Consider the following 27,440-nt stretch of genomic DNA (forward strand, 5'->3'; position numbering starts at 1 on the left):
AAATGTCCCAGATGTAAAAAGATTGACACAAAGCAAGATTTTCTCCTTTCCAGGGACAAATGAACATACAGAATCCTGGCATCTGCAGGAGACCCCACCTTCCTCCTTCCCTTGCCTTGGTTCTTTGAACGGCCCTGGAGGTCTGTTCCCATCAGGGGGCCAGCAGTCATCATTTCTGAGATTACTTTGGCTGTCTCTAGCCAGCTCTTAGTGGATGATTGCTCACAAAAAGACACAGCCACAGCTGGCAACTGGGCTGACGGTCCCTAAGAGAGGCCAAAGGACTGCAAGAGCCATGGAGATGATGTGAGTCTCTTACAGCTAGGTGGTCCCCCACGTTCGAGCCTTGAGCCATCCCGCTGAACTAAGCACGCACATGACTGCTGCCCATGCTCTCGGGCATCTCTCCTGTGCACAGAGGATTTTGGTTTTACGCTTGTCAGTCCGGTACTGCCAAGAGTACAGAAGTTCATACTGCTTCTTTTCTTTTCTCACAAGACAAAGCACCACCAGACACAAGGTGGCGGGGGGGGGGGGGGGGGGGGGAGGCGGGGGGGGAAGCATTTGTCCACGCCATACAGCATGCAAGCTTTGACTAATTTGGTTCCCTCAGCCTAGAGTGAAGAACAAACAGCTGATAAGGACCAGAACCACAGCTTCCTCACTGCAGAGCAAGGGAGCAGCAATCAGTTTCTGATGCTGGCCCCACTCTTCGCTCACCCTGAACATCTGAAAAGGTCATCAGATTACTTTCTGGTTTTGTTGATTTCCCCTTGTTAAATGACAATGTGAACTGAGTAAAATCCAGTTCATAATGCTCTTTAAATTCTTTCTCCAGACTGAACTCCAGTTCAGTCCAGGTCTATTTCTGTCTCCTCTCTTGGGCTGTGTATTTTGGCAATACTCCTTCAACACTTGTAACAGCGCTGGATAAAGAACTTACACTAAAGAATAGGGCAGGAATGACTGTAACGACAAGTTTCACAGGGCTGTTTCGTGATTAATAACCTTAACACATTGAAGTCAAATCAAACACTATTTAAAACTCAATTTTTAATTCAAAATTTATACATGTTATTGCATGACAAGATGAACTTAATTTACTGCAACATCTAGCAAAGATTCATTTTGAGCTGCTGCCGGCCAGGAACAGCCGAGCTCCACCATCGGGAGTCTCTTGGCAGTGCAGGTTAGCACAAGCTCACCCGTAAGACTCCTCTTTCACCACTCAGCTCTGGTTCCCACCGTGTCCCCATATCTATCCCACCAACAGAGGGGTTCACAATCTGACTGAAAAAAAAAAAAATTAAAAAAAATTAAAAAATCAGAGCTTCTTTTATTTTTCCAGAGTAGATGAATCCAGTTACAAAGTCTAATTAAAAGCTTCTGCTGCTTGGAAGATTATATTCACAGATTACTGCCTTCAAAGAGACTTGGAAGACCCTTGGAGAGCGCTACCTTATTCAAGCCAAGATCATGAGACATAATCAAAACTGAAAATGCAACTGGCTCGTTCCTGCTGAAACTGCAGCCACATTGCTTTCATGAAGGATATGGAACTACTAATGCACTCAGCACCCACATCTACATAAAAACAGATCGTGTAAGCAAATAGTTACCAGCAGCAACTTGAGCACCTTGAGAGCAGGACAACCCAGTACTGCTCAGTCCATGACGATGATAAATACTCTACATTCAGACTACGTAGCATTGAGTGATATCCCAAGTCAGGAGTAGGACTTAACTTGCATAATTACTACCCAGTTATTAATAAGCCAGGAGTCAATGTTTTCTTGAAGGAGCCATTCTCCTAACAAGCTTTATGGAGACCACAGCACTGATCAGTTGGTGCTTAAAACTGTCAGGAGACCACGGAAACAAGGAATTTCCAGAATAAGTCACTATATTAATCTCTACCTGTTCTTTAAGAAGCTTATGTTCTGGTAACACCTTCACATGGTAAAAGATGTGATTTTTAAAAGTCACCAATGGAATATGGTGTATCACGTTTAAATGGGTCTGTTGGGGTTTCTTTGACAAGAGGGAGTAAAATGACCTGGGACAAAACAGAACAGCGCAGTTGTTGGATACAAAGCTCATACACTGTGATAAGTTTTAGGGTTTTGCCCTCTGAAGGGGGATAAGAGAAACACACACACAAAAAAAAGTAAAGATTGACCTAAAATTCCTTCAGATGCCAGGCACAATCCTTGCAAAGTTATTTAAATAAACTTGGCTCTGAAAATTATCAGCAAACCACATCATTAGTCCATCAGCCCTAAACAAAGAGAAAAGACAATAAGGAGACTCTAGCCACAGCCCTACCTACAGTTGCATAATTAAAACAAATACATTTTCCTCAGTTTTCATACCAAGCTGCCCATCTCTCAAAAGAATATATGCACACACACACAAAAAAATCTTTTAGACAATTCCAGGAGAATAAAACAAAGCTTCTACAGGATGACACCTTTTGTGTGTGTATGTATATCTACATATGCATGCATGAACATCATCATTTCAATACTATAAAATGCTTTATGATGTATCTAGTTGCCATCCTTTGGGAACAGATATTTCCAAGGATAACAAAAATAAAGTAACCTGAGACCAGCTGCTAGAAAAGTTGTGTCACATTCAGTACAAAACTCCTGGTATTCTGCATAATAAAAATGTATTTTTATTATGAAAAATGCATCTGCTTTCTTTTTAAGTCAATGACAGAGGGTTTTTTTATTTCAATTAGAACAGGCCCCAGCTCTTATCCAAATATTACACTATAAAATTAATTGCTAAAGGATTACCAGTGTAAAATCATTAGAAACCCAAACCGTTTCCTTTTACCCATTTTAACTGTAAATTCAAATCCCCATGCATCATTCTAAATAAGTGTCCACTTCACAAAACTAATCCCTACACAGCTGACAGAATATGGAATTTTACAGCAGATAACATTGTCTGTAGACACCAATTATTCATTCTGACAGTATCCAGTTGTGAATATTATCCCCAGGGTTCTAACAATACTTCAATTTTGCCTCAAATACTGCTGTGAATGAAGAAATGTCAATTAATTTACTAAGTTAAATAATATACTTAAAGATGTTACAAGAAGGTCAGTTACTGGTGTACCAGGTTAAAGTGAACTTTCAGGTCCTTAAAAAAAACCCCCTATTATTAACATTAACAGTGGAGACTTTAGAAACAGAAAATAAACTATTTACACTTAACAGACACTTTTCTTATTCCTGGTGAGGCTCTGTTTGATAGGTTGGATCACAGAAACTTTCAAGGTCCCTTCCAGCCCAGGCTGTTGTGGGATTCTATTGCACAAGAAAGTGATGGGAAAAAGCTGCAGAAAGCATGACTGCAAAATTGCTTATCTGACAGAGCCAATCTGGGCAGAAGGGGATACTGAAACATTGTCATTGTACTTTTTAAAAAACGTGGTTTGGATTTAAATGTCAATTTAAAAATAAAAGATATAGCAAGTTTTTCATGGCCAGATAAGCCTCTCGAAACCTTCATTAGAACACTGTTTACTTTGGTAACTGGCAAGTCAGCTGGAAGCAGCTCTCTCCCATCCCTTAAGTTTTGCCAGTATCATTTGTAATTGTGTAATTTTCCAAAACGCACCAACAAAAACATTTTTAAGAGCAAAAATCATTCAGTAAGGGATAAACTTATTGCAGAACTACAGGGAACCAAGCCTGAGAAACTCAAATGGCCACCACAACCCCAAGGAGAGGGGAAAGGAGTCACGCGGCCAGGCTGAGGAGTTTCTCCACGGCTGCCAGAATACCTTGGTGGTGACAACAGTCTTGTGTCTCGTGGTCTTATGTTCTATGGTCCAAACCAGTGAAAATGCCTTGTAATGTGGCTTCTGGTTCTTCCCAGCTCTCACCCTGAAACAGCAGCGCACAAGGCCTCCGTGGTAGCAGCACAGGCTGCACGGAGGAGGGCCAGCCACACAGTCAGCTCTCCTAACTGGCAGACTGCAGTCCCCGTAAGTTCAGCTGCTGGGAGCCATTTAACAGCTGCAAGGGAAGTAACAAGACGTTCCTCTCCCCTCTCCGCAGCATTGCACTTACTTCATCCTTTTAATCTGGGGAAAGAATCAAAAAACAGAACTTGTCCCTACAGTAGTCATGCAATTAATCTCTGAGAATATTTGTTAAATCCTGCTGCACAGAAGTCTCCAATTCTGACTGTGCTGCTGAGGACTTGGCTGCAAGCTAGACATGTTTACTTATGACTTTGGAAAGAGAATCTGCAAATCCACGGACCTTATGCAAGCTCCATGGTACATAAGCAATCCTTCAAATTCACATCTAAGCATTATTTCTGCTGACAATCATTTGGTGTATAAAACACCAGCAAAACACCTTATAACAACATAATTTTAAAAAATCAACTGAGAAAAGACCAGAAGAGAACCAAAGCTGGAATAGAGTTGTGTCCTCATTCAGAAGGCACCAATTTCAGCTTGCTTCTCCAGTTGTGAAACAGGAACTCTGGAGTCTCATCACCAACAGCTCAGCCACGCACGCAGAGCAAATTGCAGATGGAATTGGAGGCAGTAGCCAGTGGGCCATCTCAGCGTGAGCTAGCTCCACTCAGGAGTCAGCATCCTAAAAGTTCATCAGTCACTTTCTTCCTCACCCTTCAGACTGTACCTAAAATCTCTTGGGCATGAGAAGTAGATTTAGTAGCTGCCCTACCAAGTTGAAGAACATTGCTGGTGTCTCCACAGAAAAGGTAAAAGCAAAAATTTCATAGATTGTATGGATTAAAGCTGAACAGACTATCAACATTTTGCACTCCACTGCAAAAAAATACACAGACTTTCAGATTTACCTGTTACCCCTTCCCACCCTCTGAGCAGGCACAGCACGAGCCTTTGCTAACCACTAGCAGTACTACAGTGCAATGTCTTCATTCCCTGTGTACCCAGCTATCCAGTCGAGGAGGCTGCCAAACGTGCAGGTCTGGCTCAGGATAAACTGAGGCTCAAGCCACCAGAAGTGTTTTACAAGAAACTAATTTTAAGGCCACAAAGCAGAGCTCACAGAAACAACACAGGTACAGCTCAGTTACAGGGCCTCGGCCTGCAGGAGTACCAGACGCCATCTGTAAAGCCCCAGAAGTGGCACCTGTTTCCTTTTCACTGGCAGCTCACTTACAAACACACTGCCTTTTTTCCAACTCTTCCACCCAAGCAGTAACTCTAGGCAGCTGATTACAGCTAGATTCACAAGAGCTTAACTAAGTAGCTTCTAATTCATCCAGATTTACCCGTGCTTATCTACACACCACCAGTCAGTGCTGTGACACCGCGGTAAGCAGCGTCAGCAGGAGCAGAATCACGTTCTGTGCAGATTTCTGTCAGCCCTTTGCAGGGGATTATTGCCCTGGCAATGACTGAAGGGAACATATTATTACGTATCCAAATGCGTGGTGGGATGCCCAAATAGAACAGGAGGTTAATGGCTATAGGAAAGCTGTTTCATGGCTTTGGAAGAAGAAAAATGAAAAATCACAAGAATATTTCTGCTCTTGATGCAGGTTTGAGTGTTCAGTAGTTTTTAGGAAGCTGTGGAAGAGGGGGAAACCTTAAATACTATCTGCAGATTATAAAATTTCACTGAGTTTTACTAGTGTAAAAATGCAAGCACGCTCCAAACTAATTCAAAAAGCAGATATGAGGAGGGAAGGAGGAAGAAGAGACATGAGAACGTTAACTTTTTTACCCTAAACAAAGCAGTCTTTTTCATTTCACATGAGGATAACTTAAATCGGTTAAACAGGAATACATTCTGCAGAAACCTTATTTTCTGTTTGCTCATCTTTTAAAATGTGTTCCAAATAATGCCACTATTTATGTTTAGACAGAAACTAGCTTAGACTAATTCAATTTGCCGTGATCCCTACATTTCCCAATTTAACCTTCTGCCTGGCCTAATCCAACAACATTGGGATGTCCTCAGCTGACCACTGCCAAAACATGGAACTCACATGGAAATAAAATAATCAATCACTAAATTATTGAATTTTTAAAGTGGAAGCATTTACTATTATTATTATTATTATTACTTTCAATAAACTGTTCAGCCTTTTTATACAAACACAGAGCACAAAGCTTTCCTCTTTGGAAAATTTGGTTCTGCGGCCGTGAAGCCATCAAGCTCCAAAAATCAATGCCACAACCTGACTTGTACTGTTTGTGTAGGTCGATCAAAAGCATATTTCCTTTCAGACACAATGCAGACCCTTAATAAAAAAAAAAAAAAACCTCACTCTCTCAACATACAAGTGCTTTGAAAGGTACTCTGACAATTTATGCCGAGATATTTTCACTGGTAACCACTCCCCTGCCAGAGTCAACACAAGTACAGGTGGGTGCTAATTTCTTAGTTGCCGCAGCTAGCAGCCACGTACATCAACTGAGGATGCCGCCAGTGAACATCAAAAGCGTGCTTTTAGTGCAATACAAGACTCTTGTCACTGTCATGGGTTAGCCCCACTCAGCAACTAAAAATACCTCACAGTCTCTCACTCACTCACCCCTTCCCCTCACAGTGGGCTGGGGAGGAGAATCAGGAACAAAAAGGAGGCAAAACTCATGGGTTGAGATAAAAACAGAGACTGAAAACAACAACAACAACAAAAAAACAATAACATAAAATACTTAAGCATGTAACTTACAATAGAAGAGCTCACAGTGGATCCTGATGCCCGGCTCCCTCCTGAGTAGCAGGAACCTCCCCTCAGCCCCATCCTCACTTTATACGCTGAGCAGGTGTCGCATGGGGTGGAAGGGCCCTGGGGCCAATTTGGGTAACCTGTCCCAGCTGCTGGCTAATGAGTGACCTATCCCAGCTGTGTCCCCAGCCACAGGGGCCACCAGCTCCAGCTCCTCTTCCAGCTCAAGTGAAAATTAACTCTGTCCTAGCCAGAACCAGTACAGTCACTCACCATTGTTGTTGAATATAAATGAGGGAGCTCAAGTTTGCTCTCAATTGATGGCATTCTCAGCTGCCCTGTTAGGAAAGTTTCCCACTCTATTTGTGCTAGCAAAGAACTGAATGGGTAGGGGCATGGTTTCAGCATTTCTTTATTTTACCTTTTCCATAGGCTCCTCATCTCTCATATTCTTTTGTCAGACTGACACAATACATCTAGTCTTCTAATATCATTAAGACTGAAGAATTTTACTAAACAGCAGCAGTTGTTCTAAATGTGATTACGGCAATGTCCACCCTCAAGTAATTCACCACTACCATCATATCAGAGTTGGCAAGCAAGCACTCCTCAGCCTCTTCAGGGCAAAGTCAAGTGGTTTAGCACATAATATGAAACAATTTTTTAAATTATGAGAGCTTGATAAGATTCCAGTAGTGCTAGAAAACTCATCCAAAACTCTACACCATTAAAAACAGAAAGGAAAAAGAATTTTCAATGGACTGTATGAATTAGTAACCTAGAGTGGCCCAGACAAGTCACGCAATGCATGGCAGTCACCTTTCTTTAAAGAACAAGAGCACTAGTTATACATCTCTCAGACAGAATATATTCTTCTAGCTGAAGTTAATCTTAAAGTAGATTGATCTTGACCTTATAGATTGGATTCTTTGCTCTGCTGTGGGTTGCTTAGTGCTCCTGCTGCAAGGTCTCTCCAGCACACCCTCAAGTGCCAACCTCGTACCTGATGTCCTTCAGAGCCAGCAAGACTAAGGAGTCCAGCCATTCAGTGACTCAGTACTGAATCTTCAACTGCCCTTTGAAGATTCTCCTCCACTTACACAGTTTTCCAAACATACTTTTCCATCAGAATGCCTGCTAGTGAGGAGAGCTCTGGTTTGCTAGTTATGCTGTCCAGACACAACGTAGCTGTAAAGCAAGGAAGCACAGTCCTAGGAAAAGAACATCTGAACTACAGACACTTATAAACAGCATAAGCAGTTCAGATCTGAAGAAAACATACTTCTGAATCCCACTCCCTTCAATGGGACTTCACTGCCCCATGCAAGCCTCAAGCCTTGGAACAGCACATGATAATGGAATAGCTTATCTTCCTCAAAGAGCAGTCTCTTCAGAAGGCAGCCTCTGCCAACCCCCTTTCTGCTTTTGAACACCTTCTCGAGAACTTTCTCATTCCAACCATGAGGCTTCCACTACCAACTGCCTGAGAAATCAGAGCTGTTGTCCAGCCCATAGCACAGTCCTTTCTAGAAAGAAAGCACAGTATACAAACTGATGGCTGTGCTACAGCTACTCACAGCTTCTCATTTATGCCCTATTTCTTGCATCCCAAAGAAGGCTCAAAACCACAACAAAAATATACAGTTCTTAATAGCATTCACAAGCCAACGTGAAATTCCTACATACATTAATAGTCAGGCTAGCTTTCTTGAACACTAATGCCAAGAAACAAAGACCGTAAGTGCATGACTAACTCTTTAAACAACAGTCTGTCGCGCAGGATCAAGGAACAGTCTTTTTTTACGAACTGCCCACTGGTGTAGTCATGGTGAAGACTGCCCCTACATGGAATTTAGGAGATTCAGGTACAAACACGAATAGTGATTCAGTCTCTGTGCAGCTCTTGTTCAGGTTTCTGCAGTACAAAATGGCATCCAGATTATTAACAGTGTATTGCTCAAGTTTAAATCACTAGATCTGCCAAAGATTCTTTTTGTTGCCTGAGGCAAATCTGTAAAGCCTCATGCAGAAAAGTAGTTAAGTGTATGTGAACATCCTATCAAAATAACAGAATTATACACAAAAACATTTTTAAGTGTTTTGCTTAACTGTAGACAGAGCTTGTCTGTGCCCAAGGCCTCCAAACTGTGAAGGAGGTGGTATTTCCCTTCTCCCATCCTTTCTTTATCCCTAGAGTAAGAGCTGGATATCCTAGACAGGACTACTTATCATCATATGAAGGCAGAGATACTGTAACAGCACAAGTCCAACTGTAAAGACGTTAATAGAAATGTTATGGATTCACTTCTGGTGTGGTTATATAGACCAAGACCCCAGTGTACCAGCTAAACTACATAAACACTGATAAAACTGTCCAAACATCTGACCTTAAAAATAAACCCAATTTAACAGAATAACCTAGATGAAATTCCAGATGTTTCTCACACATGGTAAATTCAAATACTTTGTAATAAAGTTCAGCATAATGTCAGGAAATATAAACAAAACCAGGAAAAATTTAATTAATCTTGTCCTTCAAAGTCACATCTCGCGTTCACTAAGCTCTTTCAAACGCATTATGTTGCTGATTAACCGTAACGCCTTAAGGCACAACCTTTTTCCTTCTTCTGATTTTCAAGTTAAAAACTGCTTTGAAATGTCACCGAGGCATACAGTTCTTACCCAACAATAATGTTGGAGAGCACCCTACAATTTAGAACACTGCATTTCTAATGGACAGAATCGAGTCAAGTGGGAAAAGCATGATGAATTCAGATCCTATCCTGAGTACAATAAAACTTCAAACAGTGCTGAAAAAAAATGAAAAACAGCTGAGCTAATAAAAAGCAGACTCTGCTTAAACAATCTTTCATCAAGTAAATTTCACCTATGTTGTTACTCTTGGAATTTGGGAAAGTAGGAGGAGCCAGCAAGGTCTGAAGAGGGGATGTGAAAGGATATTTGGGAAATATGTAATATTTAGCGAGTTAAGAAAGCAGACAACCAAAGCCAGAGTCCGACCTCAGTTATACTGGTGTAAATCCAAACTAACAACACTGACAGTCATGGAATTACTCTGGATTTACTCCATGTTAACTGAAATCAAAAACTGTTGAATGAGACAGAATATCAAAGTGGAAAAAATGGCTTTTATATCTACACAATGGAGCATTTCATTGCAAGTAACTAAGAAATTGTTTAATGCTATGTAGCTACAACACAAAAGGTGACATGGGCTTGAGTCATCACATAAATATCCACAGCCGAAGTTTCTCAAGTTTGAAAGCTTTTATGTGGTTCAAATCTGCCTCTAAACAAGTTTTATGTAAATTAAAGAGTTAATTCAAAACATCCTTCAGTTATTGAAGGCTTTTCTTGTTTCATCTCAAACCATACTCTTTACAAAACAAGACTGATGCCCACGAACAGCATCTCAAGTTGCTTTTCTCATGTCCTTTACAGAAACAAATTCACCTTCTCATATCACTTGCTAAGCCAGAGCTCCATCTCCGTAAGCTAACACACACCTCTACACTGTGGAGTAGTCCCGTGCCTTCCCTCTAAAAGAAAAACCATGGGTATGGATCAGTATGGGTGGCTATAGCTGAACCACACAGAGACTGAACGATTTGCTTTAAGTGATAAAATTGCCGGCTTATTTAAAATGCAATTTAGCCAACATGCTTTTTTATCTTCATATACCATGGTTCACTAAAGGTAACAGAACAATATTCAATTACACTTTCAAGGGTAGGGAAAGGGCTGAGTTTTTACACTAATTATGTGATCTTCACTTTTCACACCCTACGTATGAGCAACAACAGTAGGATTTAGAACAAAGCTTGATACACAAAGCAGCCAAATTTTTTTTCTCCTGTTGTCAGCATTCACAGAGACTGTCTAGATTTGCACACAGAGATCCTGCGTAACTCAGTCTTTTCCAGTTCAATTCAGTTCGTTAGCACTAGGGACACCCATTCCCATCCCACTGCAGCTACGGCAGCCGAACAAACTGCCAGCCCTGCTCTCCAGAACAGTCCTAGTACAAGTCATCCCCTCCTCTGCTCGGCAGCAAAGCGGTTCATGCACACTCTTTCTAACCAAGCTAGTGAGCTCAAAGAGCTTCAGCAGTCTCTGCTAACCTGGACCATTTTGGAATGAACCTGGAATTGCAAAGCAGCATGCATGGCTGGGGACCAGAAAAGGCCTTCCCCTCAAAGAAGGGGGAGGCAGATAGCAGTGCAAAGCAGTAATATTTTTTTTTTTTTGGTCCAATACAACTACACCTTTAGGAAACTGTATTCAGCCAGAATTTCAGAGAACAAAGTATCAGAGTCAGTTGGTCCAATTCAGATGCAGAACAAACTCTAGAAATGTACTGACTTGTATGGCCAATATGCAAAGTGAGAATAATACATGTCCCTGCTACCACCCTCATTCACGCTAAGGCAAACATCAGCCATCACACACACTGAAAGCAGCGAGGGAAAGATTTCTCCATCACCTCCTACACAAACTTATTTGTGGCTAACACAGCACTTCTTTCAGAGCAAGAATATGTTGCTATTAGCAGCAACACATTTCATCACCAGGATCCAGTCTGTATACACAAAAGATACTCCAGACTGCCAAGAAATCTGGAGATAAAGGAGGGGAGTGCTGAGAAGGGACACTGAACCTCTTAGGGAAAAGGGTCAATGGAAATTTTGAGGAAGGGATGGGCTGAAGGCAGAGACGAAGAAGATAAAAAGATGTGGGAGCCTGACAGATTAGAAAACAAAGGAAAAGAAGGAGTAAACATTTCAGGGACAAATAAGTGATTTGTGGGTTTGTGGTTAACACAGAAGACTGACTCAGGAGCAAGTCACGTGAATTCCCTGTGCTTTGATTCAGCTTATGTAAAATTTAAAGTGGGAAGACATGACCAAAACAAAAACAAACAAAAAACCCTCCAAAACACCAAAAAAAAAAATCCACTCATCTGAAATGCCCTAAAACCAACCAAGATGTAGGCTTTTAATACCTTGTTAAATCAGGAAGCAACACTCCTGGATATGCACTACTGCCTAAGCACGACATTATGTTCTCCAAATGCTGTAGGAAAGCAGTCAAAATGTTACCCCAACCAGTGCACACCATGTCTCGCTTCAGCGGTCTACCAAAGGTGACGCTGGGGCTTGGCTTTACCTGTGCCATTTGCTGGGGGTAGCAGTACTTCTGGCAAAAGACAGTAGTTAATGTGTGCGCAGCAATGCTGAAGATTTCTGATTAAAACCACACTGCTATTGTGTTGGCACAAGCTAAGTAACATAAAATGGAAAATAAGCACCACAGTGCACAGTGATTTGCCCAAAGAGTGGCAGCAATCAATCTCTCTACCTGGGTGCTCCAGCTCTTGCTCTTTTACCACATGCTGCCTAACCATTTCACCTATTTACAGTCTAAAAACTAGCTCTGACACAGTCATTGTAAAGTCACAATCTCTAGAAGATTTTAGTAAACTGAAATATAAGTTAATATGTGGGCATAAAAGAAAGTATTCCTAGCTATTCTAAGTCAGAGGACTTAATTTTCCCTGCGCCACTCTCCTCCTCTTCTGTTCCTCACAAAGTCATAAGTGCAAAAGCATACTAGTTCAGTGAACTAACCAAGACCTCACTAACTAAACAAAAAGCTCTGTCCTTTGGAAAACAGACTCGGACATACCATTGTACAACTTAAAGAGAACTCAGGAAATGTTTCAGTGATATTCAGCATCCCCAGAGACACTTAACTTCAGCTCATGAAAATACACTGGTGTCCAAAGCATGAAAATTACAATGGCTTCCTGCTTACACCCCCCAGGCTATGAATCTAATTTAATAAAGATGGCAGGAATCCAGCAATAACCTATAGTCATAGATTAGAGCTGCTATCCTGAGCAAACAGACCAGACATTTAGCTGCGACTACAGCAACACAAGACATTCCTTCATTTTCATTTAATTATACAAACCCACCCCCACTCACTCCACTTCAGCAGGGTTTTTCCAGTCTGAAAACCTGCGGTCCCATTCTGCTTTTGGTTACATCTCATTGCAGAGAAGCTCTACTGGTTGCAATTTATCCTACAGTTATAAAGTCAGTTCTGGGAATTTGGCACTATTATTTATCAGGCTACATGAAATTGTCTTTTCAAGCTGTCTTCGTATCTTGTAGTCCTATGGCTGGGAAAAAAAACAGCAGAGGAAGGAAGCATTACAGCTCCCGTGAAAACAATGAAGCACTGAAACACAGAGATAAAGCTCGCTCCCTCTCAATTGCCATTCTACAACAGGCTCTGCACCGTGAGGGGGGCCAGCTGTCTTCCACAAGAGCCAGCTCATGCAAGCACCTCGAAAGAATAATTTAAAATTCTCTCTGCACAAAGCTTGCACATCCAAGCTTATTTTGAGAGTCTCATTACGTTATACACAGGCCCTGAACATTTATGTGCTTGATTGATTGTACCTAATATCACACACTAACTGTTGTATTACCCAGCACATACGGTAAGGAAGCCGCTATTCCAAAGCAAAGAGATGAGATGGCTGATAGGGATATAGTACAGAAAATAAATTCAACACTTTCCATTATCTTTTGTTGCATGTGATGTATGCAGCTTGTTAGCTGGGAACGTGTCATTTTCAAATATGCATATATTTTACTGGTAATGTTTCACAGACTGAAATCTGTGGCTAAGTATATTTTAGGAAAGGGGCTACAACTTGAGCAGAGCTGTCAAAGTGGACAGTGTCTCTGTGAAGAGGAGTACCAAGGGTGGCAAAGAAAATCAAGATGGAAGAGTACATGGGATATAAAACAATAAGTAAACATACCTTCATAAATACACAGAGCCTGCTTACACGTGCAATACACGTTAACCATGTGCATCACAGCCCCCATTTGTGGCTTATCCCCCCAGAAATTTCCAGCCTCATAGCTGCCAGTATTACTCCTTTAGCTTACACAGAACGATCTCTGAGAAACACCCAAGGTTCAAACCCTGCTGACAATCCGTGGTAAGGGCAAATGAGGTGTAAGACGCTCTGATTAACCACATCATTAGGCATCCACCAACATCCTCCACAAAACAGACTTGAAGAAGTCACTCGGTTTATGGTGAAGCTCCCTGCACAGGCTGCCTCTGAGTTTTACTCAGTTTTAGCTCAAAATGTCCTACCAGGAGAAGCTCTTTAGCAGGGCTGAAGGTCTGGGGTCAGATCAGAACCAGGGAGGACATCATAACCCATTGCCCCATGTGAGCTAGGCCCATCTGAGCACTCAGCATCCATATGGTAGAATGACAAATAGTATAAAAATAAATTTCAGGGACTATTATTTGGACAGTTAGCCACAGAGCAGGAAAAAGTCAGAAAGCCTCTTGCTTGAATTCATACTTCCTAAATTCAAGGCTTCAATTGAACTAACCTTTACTCTCTTTGCAGACAGAGAAAGAAAATAAGATCTCCAAAGAGTATTTAAAAATTCACAAGTGATGAATACTCCACAAAGGTGCTAATTTCTTTTTGTGAATTACAGAAAGAGCCTTTGGGTATCTAGTCTCTCAGCTGAGGTTGTTCAGTGGAGTACCTAAAGTGAAATGGGATGAATCCTGTCCTCAGTGTCATGGCTTCACATATCTTGACATAACATGATTCTACTCGAGCACTTCAGGAACTTGAAGTCATTGTGCTTCTCCTTTGGCAAAACCAGGGAAAAACTCAGCTCACATCTACAGTTACCAAATAATAGGTTGCACATGTCTTTTGAAAGGCAACAAGAGAACTTTAACCATAGACCACAAGGGGATATGTGTAACCTAAACCACTCTGATCCCACTTAGAAATGTAACATTGCCAACTATCCCTATAGAAAATGCAAATCTTGGACTCAGAATTCACCCAACAACTGTGTAGCAGGTGTAACTGAAGGATCTCATAAATCACATGTGAGAGAAACACACCTAAACCAAGAAATCTTAAACACTGGCAATACTTATAAGAAACGCATTATATTCAACAATGTAATTGAGGGGTAAAACACATTCTCCCTGGCAGTAGTAAAGAAAGCATATGAAGCAGCCAGCCTAGAGTACATTTCATTAAATTCATCCTATTTCTTCTAACAAAAACCCATTGATTATCAAGGCATGGTGAGTCAATCAAATAACGCCATCAGTCTTTTTCAACAGAGAAACTGTTTTGCCATTTGCAAACTGAAAAACATATGTTCCAAATATTTTCTCTGATGTATGTGTCTCCTTCAAAACAAAAGCCCACAGCATATGCCAAAAATCAAATCATTGATTGGAAAATGTATACCAACTGGCATCTGAGGGCTTTCTCCATCTAAAGAGTTCCACCTGTCATTCTTTAGGCCACATTCAAAATGCATTAACTAAATGAAATATCTGCTCCTTTTCCATCCTCCTTAATCCAGTTTATCCAGATCCTCAACTGACTGAATTAAATCCACTCTAGTATAAATTCCAAGCAGCCTCCAATACACACACAGAAAGTGTCAGGCGCAAGTCAGAAAAAGACGACAGAGACATACCTCAGGTCCATACAGCGTAACGGAAATAGCTCTGAGGTTCCTAACGACTTGGTACAGCAGGATGAAGAATGTCACAGACACATAACAAAGCACTGACCCAACATAAACTCATTTTGCTCACCGTTGGTTAAGAAAAGTTCAAGCAGAATTTGTACCAGCAAATAGAGTTCCATCATTCCACGCTCCCCTACCCAGGACAAGCACTGTTCCTGCAGTTAACACGCGGCCCAGCTCTGCAGCACACCATGCAGAGCTTTCCAAAGGCACGCTAACATATCCCCCTTTCTGATCCAAATCAAGCTGGTCTTGCTGGATGGTGGCACAGCACATGGAGCAAGGATTACGGGTCACAGAGTCTCCATTTCAGCAGCCTTCAGTTCTTGGTTTTTTCCCTTCGTTCTCCTCTGAGAACTCAAGCTCCTCTCTTCAGTAAAGGCACTCATTACTGATTGCCCACCACAGAAGGCATTGTTTTTCACAGTTATCTTCTAGCATTGCTACTTTAAAAGCGCAAGGCTGGCATTTCAAGAGGCAAATATCCTCTGGTTAGCTTCCTCCTCAACTTCCCTCTGTATATTTCACTGACACTTCATCTTACAGTGAACCCCATTGCCTCAGTTACAGTGAGACAGACATATAATGTTTATCCTCCTTATTCATTTAATTACTGTGCATTCTCAGAAAATAATTGTTTTCTCCAGATGAGAAAGAGACACAATGTATTAATCTCAGAGAGGGACAGTTTAGTCATAGCTTAAAATCACTTGAAGATCTGTATAAAATATCTAGAAATAATTATAAATTTTATTTGTGGGCATTTAGACCAATTCAGTAGACACATACATCATCAGAAATTTCTTTTTTCTTTCCATACTGTAGAGCTCCCATCAAGACTCGTAGCCAACGTGGCCTAGTGTTAAACAGCTATTGTCTTGAATAGGATTGACTTGGCTTCTATACATGCCTGTGGGGAAACACAAGCTACTGCAACTTTTGAGAAATAAATTGAAAGTAGGGGGAAGAAGAGGGGAAGGAGCATGGAGGAAGTCAGAGGACTACAAATTCAGCTCTTACACTGCTGGTACCTTCCTTCTCCTCACTGCTCCCAGTTATCAGACGTCACTACCTTAGATGAGAGTAACTACCACTCCCTGCTTCATAGGGAGAAGAAAGCTCAGTCCTCAGCCACCCAGGCAGAATAGTAGTAAGCGATATGAAGGAAAATCCACTTATCATGGTTTAACCTCCGACAGCAACTAAGCCCTACACAGCCACTCACTCACTCACTCACTCTCCGCCTGGTGGGATGGGGGAGAGAATCAGAAGGGCAAAACTGAGAAAACTCGTGAGTTGAGATAAAGACAGTTTAATAGGTAAAGCAAAAGTCACACATGCACGGAAAGCAAAACAAGGAATTCCTTCACTACTTCCCATCGGCAGGCAGGTGCTCAGCCATCTCCAGGACAGCAGGGCTCCATCACATGTAACGGTTACTTGGGAAGACAGACATCATAACTCCAAGTGTCCCCCCACTTTCCTTCTTTTTCCCCCAGCTCTATATGCTGAGCATGGTGCCATACGGTGTGGAATATCCCTTGGGTCAGTTGGGGTCAGCTGTCCCGGCTGTGTCCCCTCCCAGCTCCTTGTGCACCCCCAGCCTGCTCACTGGTGGGGTGGGCTGAGAGGGAGGAAAGGCCCTGACTCCGCGTAAGCACTACTGGCTACTCTGAAGAAAGTAAACTCTACCCCAGCCGAAGCCAGCACAATACTACACTGGGAAGTGAAAGTTTTTCAAGGTGTGGAAGGATAATAGTACTGTAAAGATTCTAAGGCAACCGATACAAAGCTCTCACATTAAAAACCACTGTATTTGGGAGCGAATTTAAAATTCTGTACAATTAATTTCAACATTGTTGCATAGCTAATGGTTGAGCCTGCAATGGCACTGTAATAGTGACTACTATCTGAGACACAACACGTGCGGCATCCTCTACGTAAACTCCAGAAGCTACAGAGAACAGGCATACGCTGCTGAACGGCAAGCCTCATTTGCTAAATGACATCAGTAATAATTATCGGGACAGAACAACACTGGGATGCATTACTAATGAGCTACAGAGCTTTCAGCTTAATTGTCACCACTTGGAGCTGGGATAGCAAAGCAAAATAGAACAAGTAACTTCTGTTTAAGTTCAGTTGGCAACAATTTCAAATGTCACATGAAAAATAATTCAAAATGCAAAGCAGAGTAGAAGGAAATATTTGAGGAATTATCACTTTTTTCCCTAAGGAAAAGACAATCTCCATCGTATTTTCCAGCCAAAGGAAGGATAAAAATCCTTTACCATTCAAAAAAAAAAAAGTCAAGAATCAGAGGAAAAAAATACCATTGTGCATACTTTTACGGCTGGACAGGCAGAGTTAAGACAGTAGAAACATAAGTTCTAAGTGATGTTCTAGTAGGCTGAACTGTCGTAGTTCAGCCCCGATCAGGACCAGACTACGCAGTCTCTCTCCCGCTCCCCCCACCCTCCGAGAGAACAGGGGGAGATGATATAAGAAAAACGGCTCAAGGTTTGAGATAAGGACGGGGAGAAATCCTTAAAGTTACCGTCACGGGCAAAACAGACTCGACTTGGGGAAAACTATTCATTTATTTTCTAAAACTAGCAGGAGAATGAGACAGGGAACAAGATAACCTCCCCCCACCCCTCCCTCTTCCCGGGCTTAACATTATCTCTACTACCTTCCCCTCCCGAGCGGCACGGGGGGGGAAAAGGGAATGGGGGTCGCGGTCAGTTCATCACGCGTTGTTTTACGCCGCTGTATCATCGTCAGGGGAAGAACTCCTCGCATTCCTCCTCTGCTCCAGCGTGGGGTCCCTCCCACGGGCCACAGTCCTCCGTGAAACTGCTCCGGCGTGGGTCATCTCTTCCACGGGGTGCAGTCCCTTCAGAACAGCTGTCCCAGCGGGCCCTCCACGGGCCACAGCCTCCTTCAGGCCTCCACCTGCTCTGGCGTGGGGTCCTCCACGGGCTGCAGGTGGATCTCTGCCCCTCCGTGGACCTCCATGGGCTGCAGGGGGACAACCCGCTCCACCATGGTCTTCACCACGAGTGGCAGAGGAATCTTGGCCAGGAGCCACATTACTCCTCCCCCTCCTTCTGAACTGACCTTGGCATCTGCAGCCATTCCTCACAACAGGCTGGCAGACGCCTCTCAGGATCCTTTTTACATCTTATTCACTTCTCATCTCCTCTCCACTTCTTGCAGCCGGGCCAGGCCGAGTTGGGCCCAGTCGGCTGCCCGGCAGGAGGCCAGAGGGTGAGGCCTGCAAGGCCCATGAGGCTCGCGCCTCCCCCTCTCTGCCCCCCGCTCAGCTGCTTCACATCTTCTCCTCTCTCTTTTTCCTGTTTTCCCCTACTTAAATACGTTATCGCAGAGGCGTTATCACGGGACATTCTGCTACCAATTGGCTCGGCCTTGGCCAGCAGCGGGTCCGCCCTAGGCCCGGCCGAGTCCACTGAACAAAGGGGAGCGACTTCTAGCAGTTTCCTACAGAAGCTACCACCTTAGGCCCCCCCTCACTAACAAAACCAGAACATGCACGATGTCACAACATTTTGTCTGTCTCAGACTTTGGAGCTTCTGGCACTGGGCAGTAGTGTCTTCCGTAAGTTATATAAACAGCTACTTTCAGAGGGACCCCAGATAAATTCTTCCAGAGGATCACAAAAACAGCTAGGTAATCACCCTGAATTGATTTTATAGACATCACAATGTTTCCATTAAGATGGCAATAAGTCTTCAAGACACCTGTTTCACATATGGTCAGTATGGTTGTCGTAGAAGTCTCTACAGAAATGGAAATTATCACTAAGTGCTTTAGACTCTATTCTTATCAACTCGGAGTTGTTCACCATTATATGGTACCGGTGACTGTCATTCAACTGACAACAGTAACAAAAAAAAAAAAAAAAACCAACAAAACAACTTAGTAGCAGTAACAACAACAAAGATGCAGTACTTGAGCCTTAAGGAAACAGTATTTCCTGCTGAAATTGTCAGTGGTGAAACAACTAGAAATAGTAAGACTTCAACAGTTACAGCAGAAAAGCTGAGATTTAAGTTATTATACCCAGTTCTGGTTATCATTTGTCTTCAGACATACCTGAACACACTGAACAGTTGTAAATTTACATTGCATCTCCTAAAACGTAAAAGAAAAAAACTCCAAACTTTGACGTGCACTTATTACTGCTGTCACTATATATCTCAGGAAATCCAAAATAAACCACACTCCCCCCAAAAAACCCAAACTTACATAAGCCTGAGTTTTTCAGGCAGGATTTTCAGAAATTTCTGAGGCCAAAGAACACTACTCTGAAAGATCAGGCGTAACAACTTTAACCAGATATTCTGTGATGCATCAGTAGAGCTACTGCACCAGAACACAGAGATCACACTTGTTAAATTTGCAAATTTTTTCCATCACTTTGGATTTGGGGAATAATATGAAACTCACTCAATAGATGACTATTTTGAATTAAGTGGAGAAAATAATTTTCTTTGCCTGTAACTCTACTCTGGGCAGTTGCTGGGGCAACTCTTCTCTTTTTCTTCCTTAAAAACTATGGAATTTTGCTAAGTATCCAGTGTTTAAAAAAAAAAAAAAAAAAAAACAACAACAACAAAAAAAAAAAAAACAACAAACATCTGCCTGCAGGAACTTCATTGGCCAGCAGTTTATTCCTCCTTGTCAACATAATAATTTGTGTCATTCAAATATCAGACAGCTTTTACCTACTGAGGAAGGTAAGGAGACCTGCTGAATGTGGACAGGAAGAGCTACTGCCCAAAGACAAGCAGACCTACCCAGAATCCAGCAAGTCCTCAGTTCTCAACGGGCAGAGTCTCCCATCTCACTGTGTGGTCTGCAGAATACAACAGATTGATGCAAGGTCTGTCCAGGACACACACACAGCAGCAACCCACCAAGTCTTTCTTAAGCAAAAGATAATACTGTAAAATGCTGGCAATGTCCCTCCTCCTGCCTCTTCCCTAACCCCCCTAGTTCCATCACAGTGTACTCAAAGCTCAATTAGGAACCACTGTAGTACACCCACACAGTGCTGAGTGTCACCCATCAAAGTACTAAGGAAGTTTATACCACACCACAGCACAGCTTATAAAAACCAACCTCAGTAAGTGCTGTTACTTATCCATAAACGCAATGACATTGACAGGTCTACATGACCTCCAGAATGAGAGCTGCAGGGGAACGGCACACCACAGGAGCTCCCAGACTTTTCTCATGCTGCTTTCATGGCTCATACAAACCCCACTTCTGTGGTGCTGGCAAACTCATACCAGTACAAAATATGACATTTCCCTTAAACTTGTCCTCCCTGCTTTGGAAACTACTGCCATACAGTTTCTTCACAGCCACGTTCCTGTTCTTCAGTAAAACTAATACCAAGCCTTGGAGCATTTCTTCCCTCACCCAAAGGAACCAGAGGGAACCCTGAAGACAATTACCTCCTTCTTCAGGCAATATCAGAAGGACCATGCAAGTTCTCCAGAATGGGAAAAGGTTTTGGACATTCAGACTTCGGCTGAAAAGTTTAATAGACACCCATAGATCTGAGAGTAAAGCCTGAAGTGGCAGAAGAAAGTAAAAGGGGAAAAGCAGGGCAACATGTTGGAGAAAAGCTACCAGGAGGGTCTGAGGCAAGAAACCTGCTGGGTGGTGAAGAGGCAGCGACACTGTTTCCTCGTAGGTACAGAAAAACCAAAGCGGTGGCTCATATTGGCTGTGCAGCTGCTGCAGTTGAATTAAAAATAGGAAGAATTTCAGCTGAGCAGGGGTGCAAGTTTTATTGCTACACTCAGAGAACAATTTATTCTTCATTCACAGGTGTCTTTTTCAAGGCAGAAGTTAACACATAAAGGAAAGCTTCTCCATTTCTGCACACAGCTTTCCATCTCCCTTTATTATCCACTTGTATAACCACAGAATTTTTTATATCAGGAAGTATGAAAAATTTTAATTCCATTAATAGCCTAATTTCAATTTCTTATGTTCCTCCACTGGAAAAATCATTATTTCTTCTTCATTATAACCCGATCAAACCTGCAAAAAACAAAATTCTCAGACCTTTCATTTGACCTTCTGAACTTGTTCCAAGCTAGTAGCTGTCTCAGCAGCCTAACCGTTGTTATGTATATAGCACAGCAAGTCTGTTAAATAAAGGAAACCCCAGGTTATAAAGTTAAACATAATTATTTGCCTTTACCACATGATATAATCAAATCTTTAATCTCAAAAAAAGGAAGAGTGGGATCAAGGGGAAAAAAAATAATAATTGTATTTCTAGCTCTCCTACACATTTACTATGTGACCCTAGATAGAGGACTCAAGTTCAATAGTATTTTCCCGTCTGAACAAAGCAGTATGAAGGTTCTCCCTGTTCTCACACAGGCAATATGTTGCCTATCTGATTTGTAAGAAAAAAAAAGAGTTAGGAGCCGCTCACATCAGACTCGTAGACATGCAGAATATTAACAGGCAAATATCATCCCGTGCACTAGGATGTCCAGAGGTTATATGTTTGCTTCATTTTTATTGTAATTAAAATTAATTATTGGAGTTTGGTCTATAAAATAGTCATTCACACTAAAGGAATGCTTGATTAAATCACACAAGTCAAAGTTATTACTGGTATAATTCCATTAGCTTTACAGAAAAATGCTAGGGACGAATTTGTCCTCTTAGGCTTATTTTCCATTCCAAAATTCCTTAATGGCATAAAGAAAAAAATAGAAAAGCTGGCCACGGATGTTAAATAAAGACATTCTGAGTCCAATCCCATTTCCACAGGATACAATGGAAGTTAGTTAGCAGAAGATCAGGACCCACAACACGCAACTACAAAAGCATTTGCTGATCTTAAGCTTTAGCTCCAATTCAAAATTTTCCTGTGCCAACTCCTCTTCATCTGGGAGACTTTTTTTATTTTATTTTATTTTCCTCTCCAGTTTTTCCACTGAACACAAGTCTAGCAAGAGACCTCTTTGTCAACAGCTCTTTTCACCATCTACAAAACTTCTGGGATCATGTTTAGGCATTGAAAAACCACAACAGAAAAATTCCTGTAATCTGTTAAAGCATTGTACATGTTTACACATGAAGCACAACCTGAAACAAAAGGCTTTTTCAAAATTGAGATCTCAGCATACCACCAGATGCTACAGTGGTATGACAATGCGAAACCCATTACAATTTTTTTCTGTAGGTAATAAGTCTGGGCTGTGCCAAAGCCTCATGTTCAATACTAAAAAATATACTTGTTATTTATTACCGTTTTACCAAAATACCATGGTCTGAGCAAACACCATTGCAGTATTCATAACACTAACATTCAAATCTACAATCAAAGACCATAATGTTTTGGCATATCACAATGCAGCATCAACATGCAACACTGTGGGAACAATGTCATCCAGTAGAATATAGGAGGTTTTTTCAATAATTCATATTATTCATAATTCAGATGTACCTTGTGTGATGTCAAGGACTCTTCCAAAACAGATTCTTGTCAAGAACTCTTTATGGGGCTTAGAAAGCACTTCAGCTGTTTCACTAATCAGTACTAATCATCAAGCAGTACTGCAAAGTGAATGACTGGGGCACTGTTCAGCATACACTGTGCAACATAAATTAGGAAGACAAAGTTAAAAGCCACATTCACATCAATTTACGTTGTAATTACCTGACAGTAAAGAGAGTATCTGGATCTGGAGAGCTTTATACAAAGAGAAGCTCCGTGGAGCTGAGGTCCAACTATACGTTGCACTCCTTGTAGTGTCCTGTTTGCCCCAGGGAGCACAGCACTCCACGAAAGTGTGGAAAAAAAATTGTCTGTGGGGCAGCTACTCTTCTGAAGAAAAATTATCAGTTGAGCAAGTAACCAGACAACTTGGGGGTGGGAGGGGAAATCTCATGCTCATCAATTTAGTTGAGCAGTCTTCAGGAAGAACAACACTATGTAAATGAATTGGATACTGTGAAATATAAGCCAAACAATACTTTTAATTATATTTTTGAGAAAAGTTACTTCTCTATAGATTCAAAAAAGATGTTGAAGAACTTGTCACAACAGTATTTCTTGCATTTTCTTTTCAAGTGCCTAGGCATGCTCATCAACAGATAAAAGATACCAGATTACCGGCAGTCTCAACTGCTACATCCATAAAATTCAAGACACTGGACTGTGGTGCGTCCTTCTAACTCTAAGAAGGACAGAGAAATAGTCTTCAGAAATTAAGACAATATTAAGTTTAAAATTATAGGTTCTCCACTTTCAAACAGCTTTACAACCTCACAAGTTATCCATCACACTAAAAAGTAAGGCCCCCTCTGGCTATGCGGGGAAGTTGGACTTCCATATAGAGACATGTAACCGGATACACCAATATATGCTTGCCAGCAGTTCTTTGTTGTATAGGTCAGCTCTCTGCAGGTTTAAGTTTCAGTTACTGGACTGAATGAAGTCTAACATTTGCTAAGGAAAGGGATCTCCTGCGGAAAGAGAAGGAATGGGGGAGGAGAAGTCTGTGAGTGGAAAAACTGTGAATCAAGCAGAGGAAGGTAGCAGTGGATTTGTTGCTTGTGAGGTACGTAGAGAGCAAGAAGCTGGTGGTAAAGCAAAGCATGATTAAAAGAATCAGCCTGTAACAGAAACAAAGACCCTGGAGAGCCAGTGGAAGCAAGAAGCTCAGGGAGATGGGAGAAAAGGAATGAAAAGAAGAAATGTGTAGAAGAAATACTGAATGAGGAAGAGAAAACATGTGGGATGAGAAAGAAAAAAGTAGTTATTGAAACAATGGATTTAAAAGTGGTCTGTGATGAAAGCTAAGCATTGGAACTACCAGTGATATAGAAGCTGGAACTTCTTTCTACCGAGGAAGGACAAGAACAAAGGACCATCCACACAAACCTGCGAACTAAAAGCGCACCACACAAGATCATCTTCTTCCTCTCACGGTTGGTGTAGATACCCAAGCCTTCTGAGAAAGAGAACTATCCATTCTTACAGCGAATCACTTTGGTGAGCAGAAAAGGAAGATGTGTAAAGTGTTATTACAGAGAGGAAATAAAAACAAAACACTCTCAATCCATCATGCTGATTTTCTGCCCCATCCAAGTAGCAAGAGCTCCAAGGAGAACTACCAGCTTGATTTTCCAAAAAGAATATAAAAGAGTTCTTGCCTCTACACTTGACCAAAATCATAATCTTGCTTACTTCCAGGGCCTATTGCTTTGTAAGTCTCATATATGTTTATTCCATCAAATGCCAAAAAGGTGGGGGGAAAAGAAAAAAAAAAAAAAAAGGTACATAAACAGACCCTTTTGTGATAGGACATGGTGATACCACAATGATGAACTGTCTTATTAAAAAAAAAAAAAAAAAAAGAGAACCTGTACAAGCTTACAGACAACAAAAGAGCAAAACCAGCAACATTTGCAAAGAGAAGGGGTTTTTTCCTAGTTTTCCAAGCATTTGGTTTAAGGTATTTATAACAGTAGACACCTCTTGTAGGCAGAAGTATCCATGACCAGGGGAAAAAGAAAGGGTGACTGTTTCAATTCGACGACATCTCTGCAAAAATTGAACTCTTAGGAACTGACTTCTGGAATATCATATTCTGAGATACCACATGGAAACTTGAAAGGTAATTTTCAAGGCCTTTTTCCCACTCTTTGATAATTTTTTTAAAGGAATTTTTATTGCATAGAACAGCACACATCACCAGCCTGGGGCATCGTGTTCCCATTTCCTCATCAAGTCACCAGAATATATTTGACAAGGAAAGAGGAAGAAAGCCAGAGAAAAGGAATAGGAAGGGAATAGAAAACAGATGCTGAGAGGAACACATGATGTACTGCAGAAAAGAAAAAGGTAGAGGGAAAGAAACAAGAACCCAAACCAAAAAAAAAAAACACAGCGTGAAAAGAATCCGGATCATTTCAGTGTACGTTTCTGAATGTAAACTCAGGACAAGACCTGAGGAAAAGTGCAACTGTGTTATGTACATTCATACATGTATCCCCACAGAAGGGCACTGAAAATACCACTTTGTAGCTTTTTTTTATTAGTGTACGTGTTTTCTACTAGGAGCAAGGATCCTTGAAGCCACTTCAGCTCCTGTTAGGATTATTAAGAGCAGTATTTGATCCCCTAAGCTACTCTTCGGTGCATCCAGTGTGCTTACAGCCCATTTCGGTTTACCCTGAGGAAACCCCTACCTGGGTCGTGGAATGGCACCAAGGCGAAGTTGTAGAGCGGTCTCTTGGGTCTTTTTAGCGACGTTTCCAGGATCTTGGATGCCCCTTCGATAACTTGCACCAGGTCGTCGTACATGGAGCCGGTCACATCAAACACGAAGGCCAGGGTGGAGGCGCCCTCCGGCACCGCCTCGCCGCCGGGCTCGGGCGCAGCGCGGGGGCACAGGGCGAGCAGCAGCAGGACGCGCAGACCCGCGCCCCACGCTCCGCTGCCCCCACGGAACGGCATTTTCCCCGGCAGCCTGCGAAGCTCCGGGGAACGGCACTTGCAACGTCCCGCCCGGAGGAGCGCAGGGACCAGCACCGCCCGGCGCCCACCACTCCGCTCCGCTCCGGTCCCCTCAACGCGGAGGGCGGGAAGCGCCGCAGCTTTTGTGTGCGCGCGGCGGCGGCCCCGCTCCGCCTTTCTTACCGGGCAGGGCCGGGGCAGCGCCGCCCCGAGGGAGAAGGCTCGGCCCCGTCCATGCTGCGAGAGCCGCTGCCGGCGGGGCTGGGGCTGCCGCCTCAGGAGCCCGGGCTGCGGCGTGAGGCGGTGCCCGTCCCGCCCCGGCCCCGCCTCCCGCGGCCCGCCGCGGCCCCTGCCCTCACCTCAGGGCCCCCTCCCGCTGCGGCGGCCGGTAGCGGGGAGGGCTGAGGCCGGTTGCCGCCCCTCGCACCTGGCCGCCCGCTCTGCCTCCCCGTTCGGCCGCTGAGCCCGGAACGGGGGGCCGGAGGGTGAGGCGCAGACCCGCCCGTGAGGGGCCGGGGAGGACAGATCCCTGTAGTTATGGTTGGTTTGTTATAGATGCGCGACGCGAGACAGAGCGCTCCTGTGTGCCCTGCTGCCCCTCTCGCTTCGGTGACACGTCCGCAGCTACTGCCTGAAACCCGGAGGCTGGACCTCCCACGGCCCCTTCCAGCCTCAGTTTTCCTCTGCTTCTAAGAATGTATTCTCACAGCGACTATTAAAGTGGTAGAAAAGGCCCCAAAATGCGATCAGGACCACGGCTCCAAGCACAGCTGGTCTCTGGTGCAAGAAAAAGTCTGGACAATGAAGAAAAGAAAGCAAGTGGCCAGCGCGGCGGTTTAACCTCGCTAGGGCGATGGAAGAGACTAAAGGCTCTGTATTTCAGAGCTCCTCAGTTGTTTAAGGGTGAGGCTGCGTCCCAGCGGGCGCATAAATACCTTTGACAGTGCGATCCTAGGTGGCTGACCCAACGCCACAGGAGAGAGGACTGGGGGGAGAGCCAGGAGCCGAAGCCGTGTTGCCCCAGCTCACCCAGGTGTGGCTATCCAAACCTCCTTTCCCATCGGCTGTACACACCTGCGTCGTGCGCTGCGGTGAGCAACCGGACATCGTTTGAAACACCAAGCGGGAGGGAAATCGCATCCGTTGTTTTTAGTGGGATGAGTGAGGTGGGTGAGGCGCGCAACATTTGGTGCAGCTTGGAAAGGTGGACCATGAAGCAAAGTTCACCTCATTGGTTTCCCTCCTTATTTTGCTAATCTTAAAACTGGTGCTAAAACTGCATGCTCAAAACGATCATATTGTGACTGGAAAATTAATCATGTAGAAACATTGCTTATCCTAATCAAGTTATAAGCCTGGAATTGAATTATAAAAAACAGATGTTTACATTCTTTCTCCCCTTCAGCACTGATGTCATGAGAAGGAAGCACATAACCAGAGCTGTGCAAAGCATTCACAATAAAACCCCAAACCATGGAAAACTTGCCTCATCTGTAACTCTGCTAGCAGAAAACTCGGACCAGGTTTGTCAAAAATATTCACAAATATTGTGTTCAAGCCATAAATTAGGAATATGTATTTTGAA

At 42.8% G+C, this 27,440-nt stretch overlaps 1 protein-coding gene across 1 annotated transcript in view; it reads right to left on the reverse strand.

Annotated features, from left to right (window-relative positions):
- HMCN1 (hemicentin 1) overlaps positions 1-25,924 on the reverse strand; it is a 201,103-nt gene extending 175,179 nt beyond the window's left edge. The window contains exon 1 of the mRNA XM_086753035.1: positions 25,588-25,924. Within this exon, the coding sequence (XP_086609161.1) occupies positions 25,588-25,855 (268 nt within the window). The 5' untranslated portion in view covers positions 25,856-25,924. The remainder of the gene's footprint in view (positions 1-25,587) is intronic.
- Positions 25,925-27,440: the final 1,516 nt, after the last annotated feature.

This window comes from Chlamydotis macqueenii, chromosome 8, assembly GCF_036417535.1.
Source record: "Chlamydotis macqueenii isolate bChlMac1 chromosome 8, bChlMac1.mat, whole genome shotgun sequence".
In the NCBI taxonomy this organism is placed as follows: Eukaryota; Metazoa; Chordata; class Aves; order Otidiformes; family Otididae; genus Chlamydotis; species Chlamydotis macqueenii.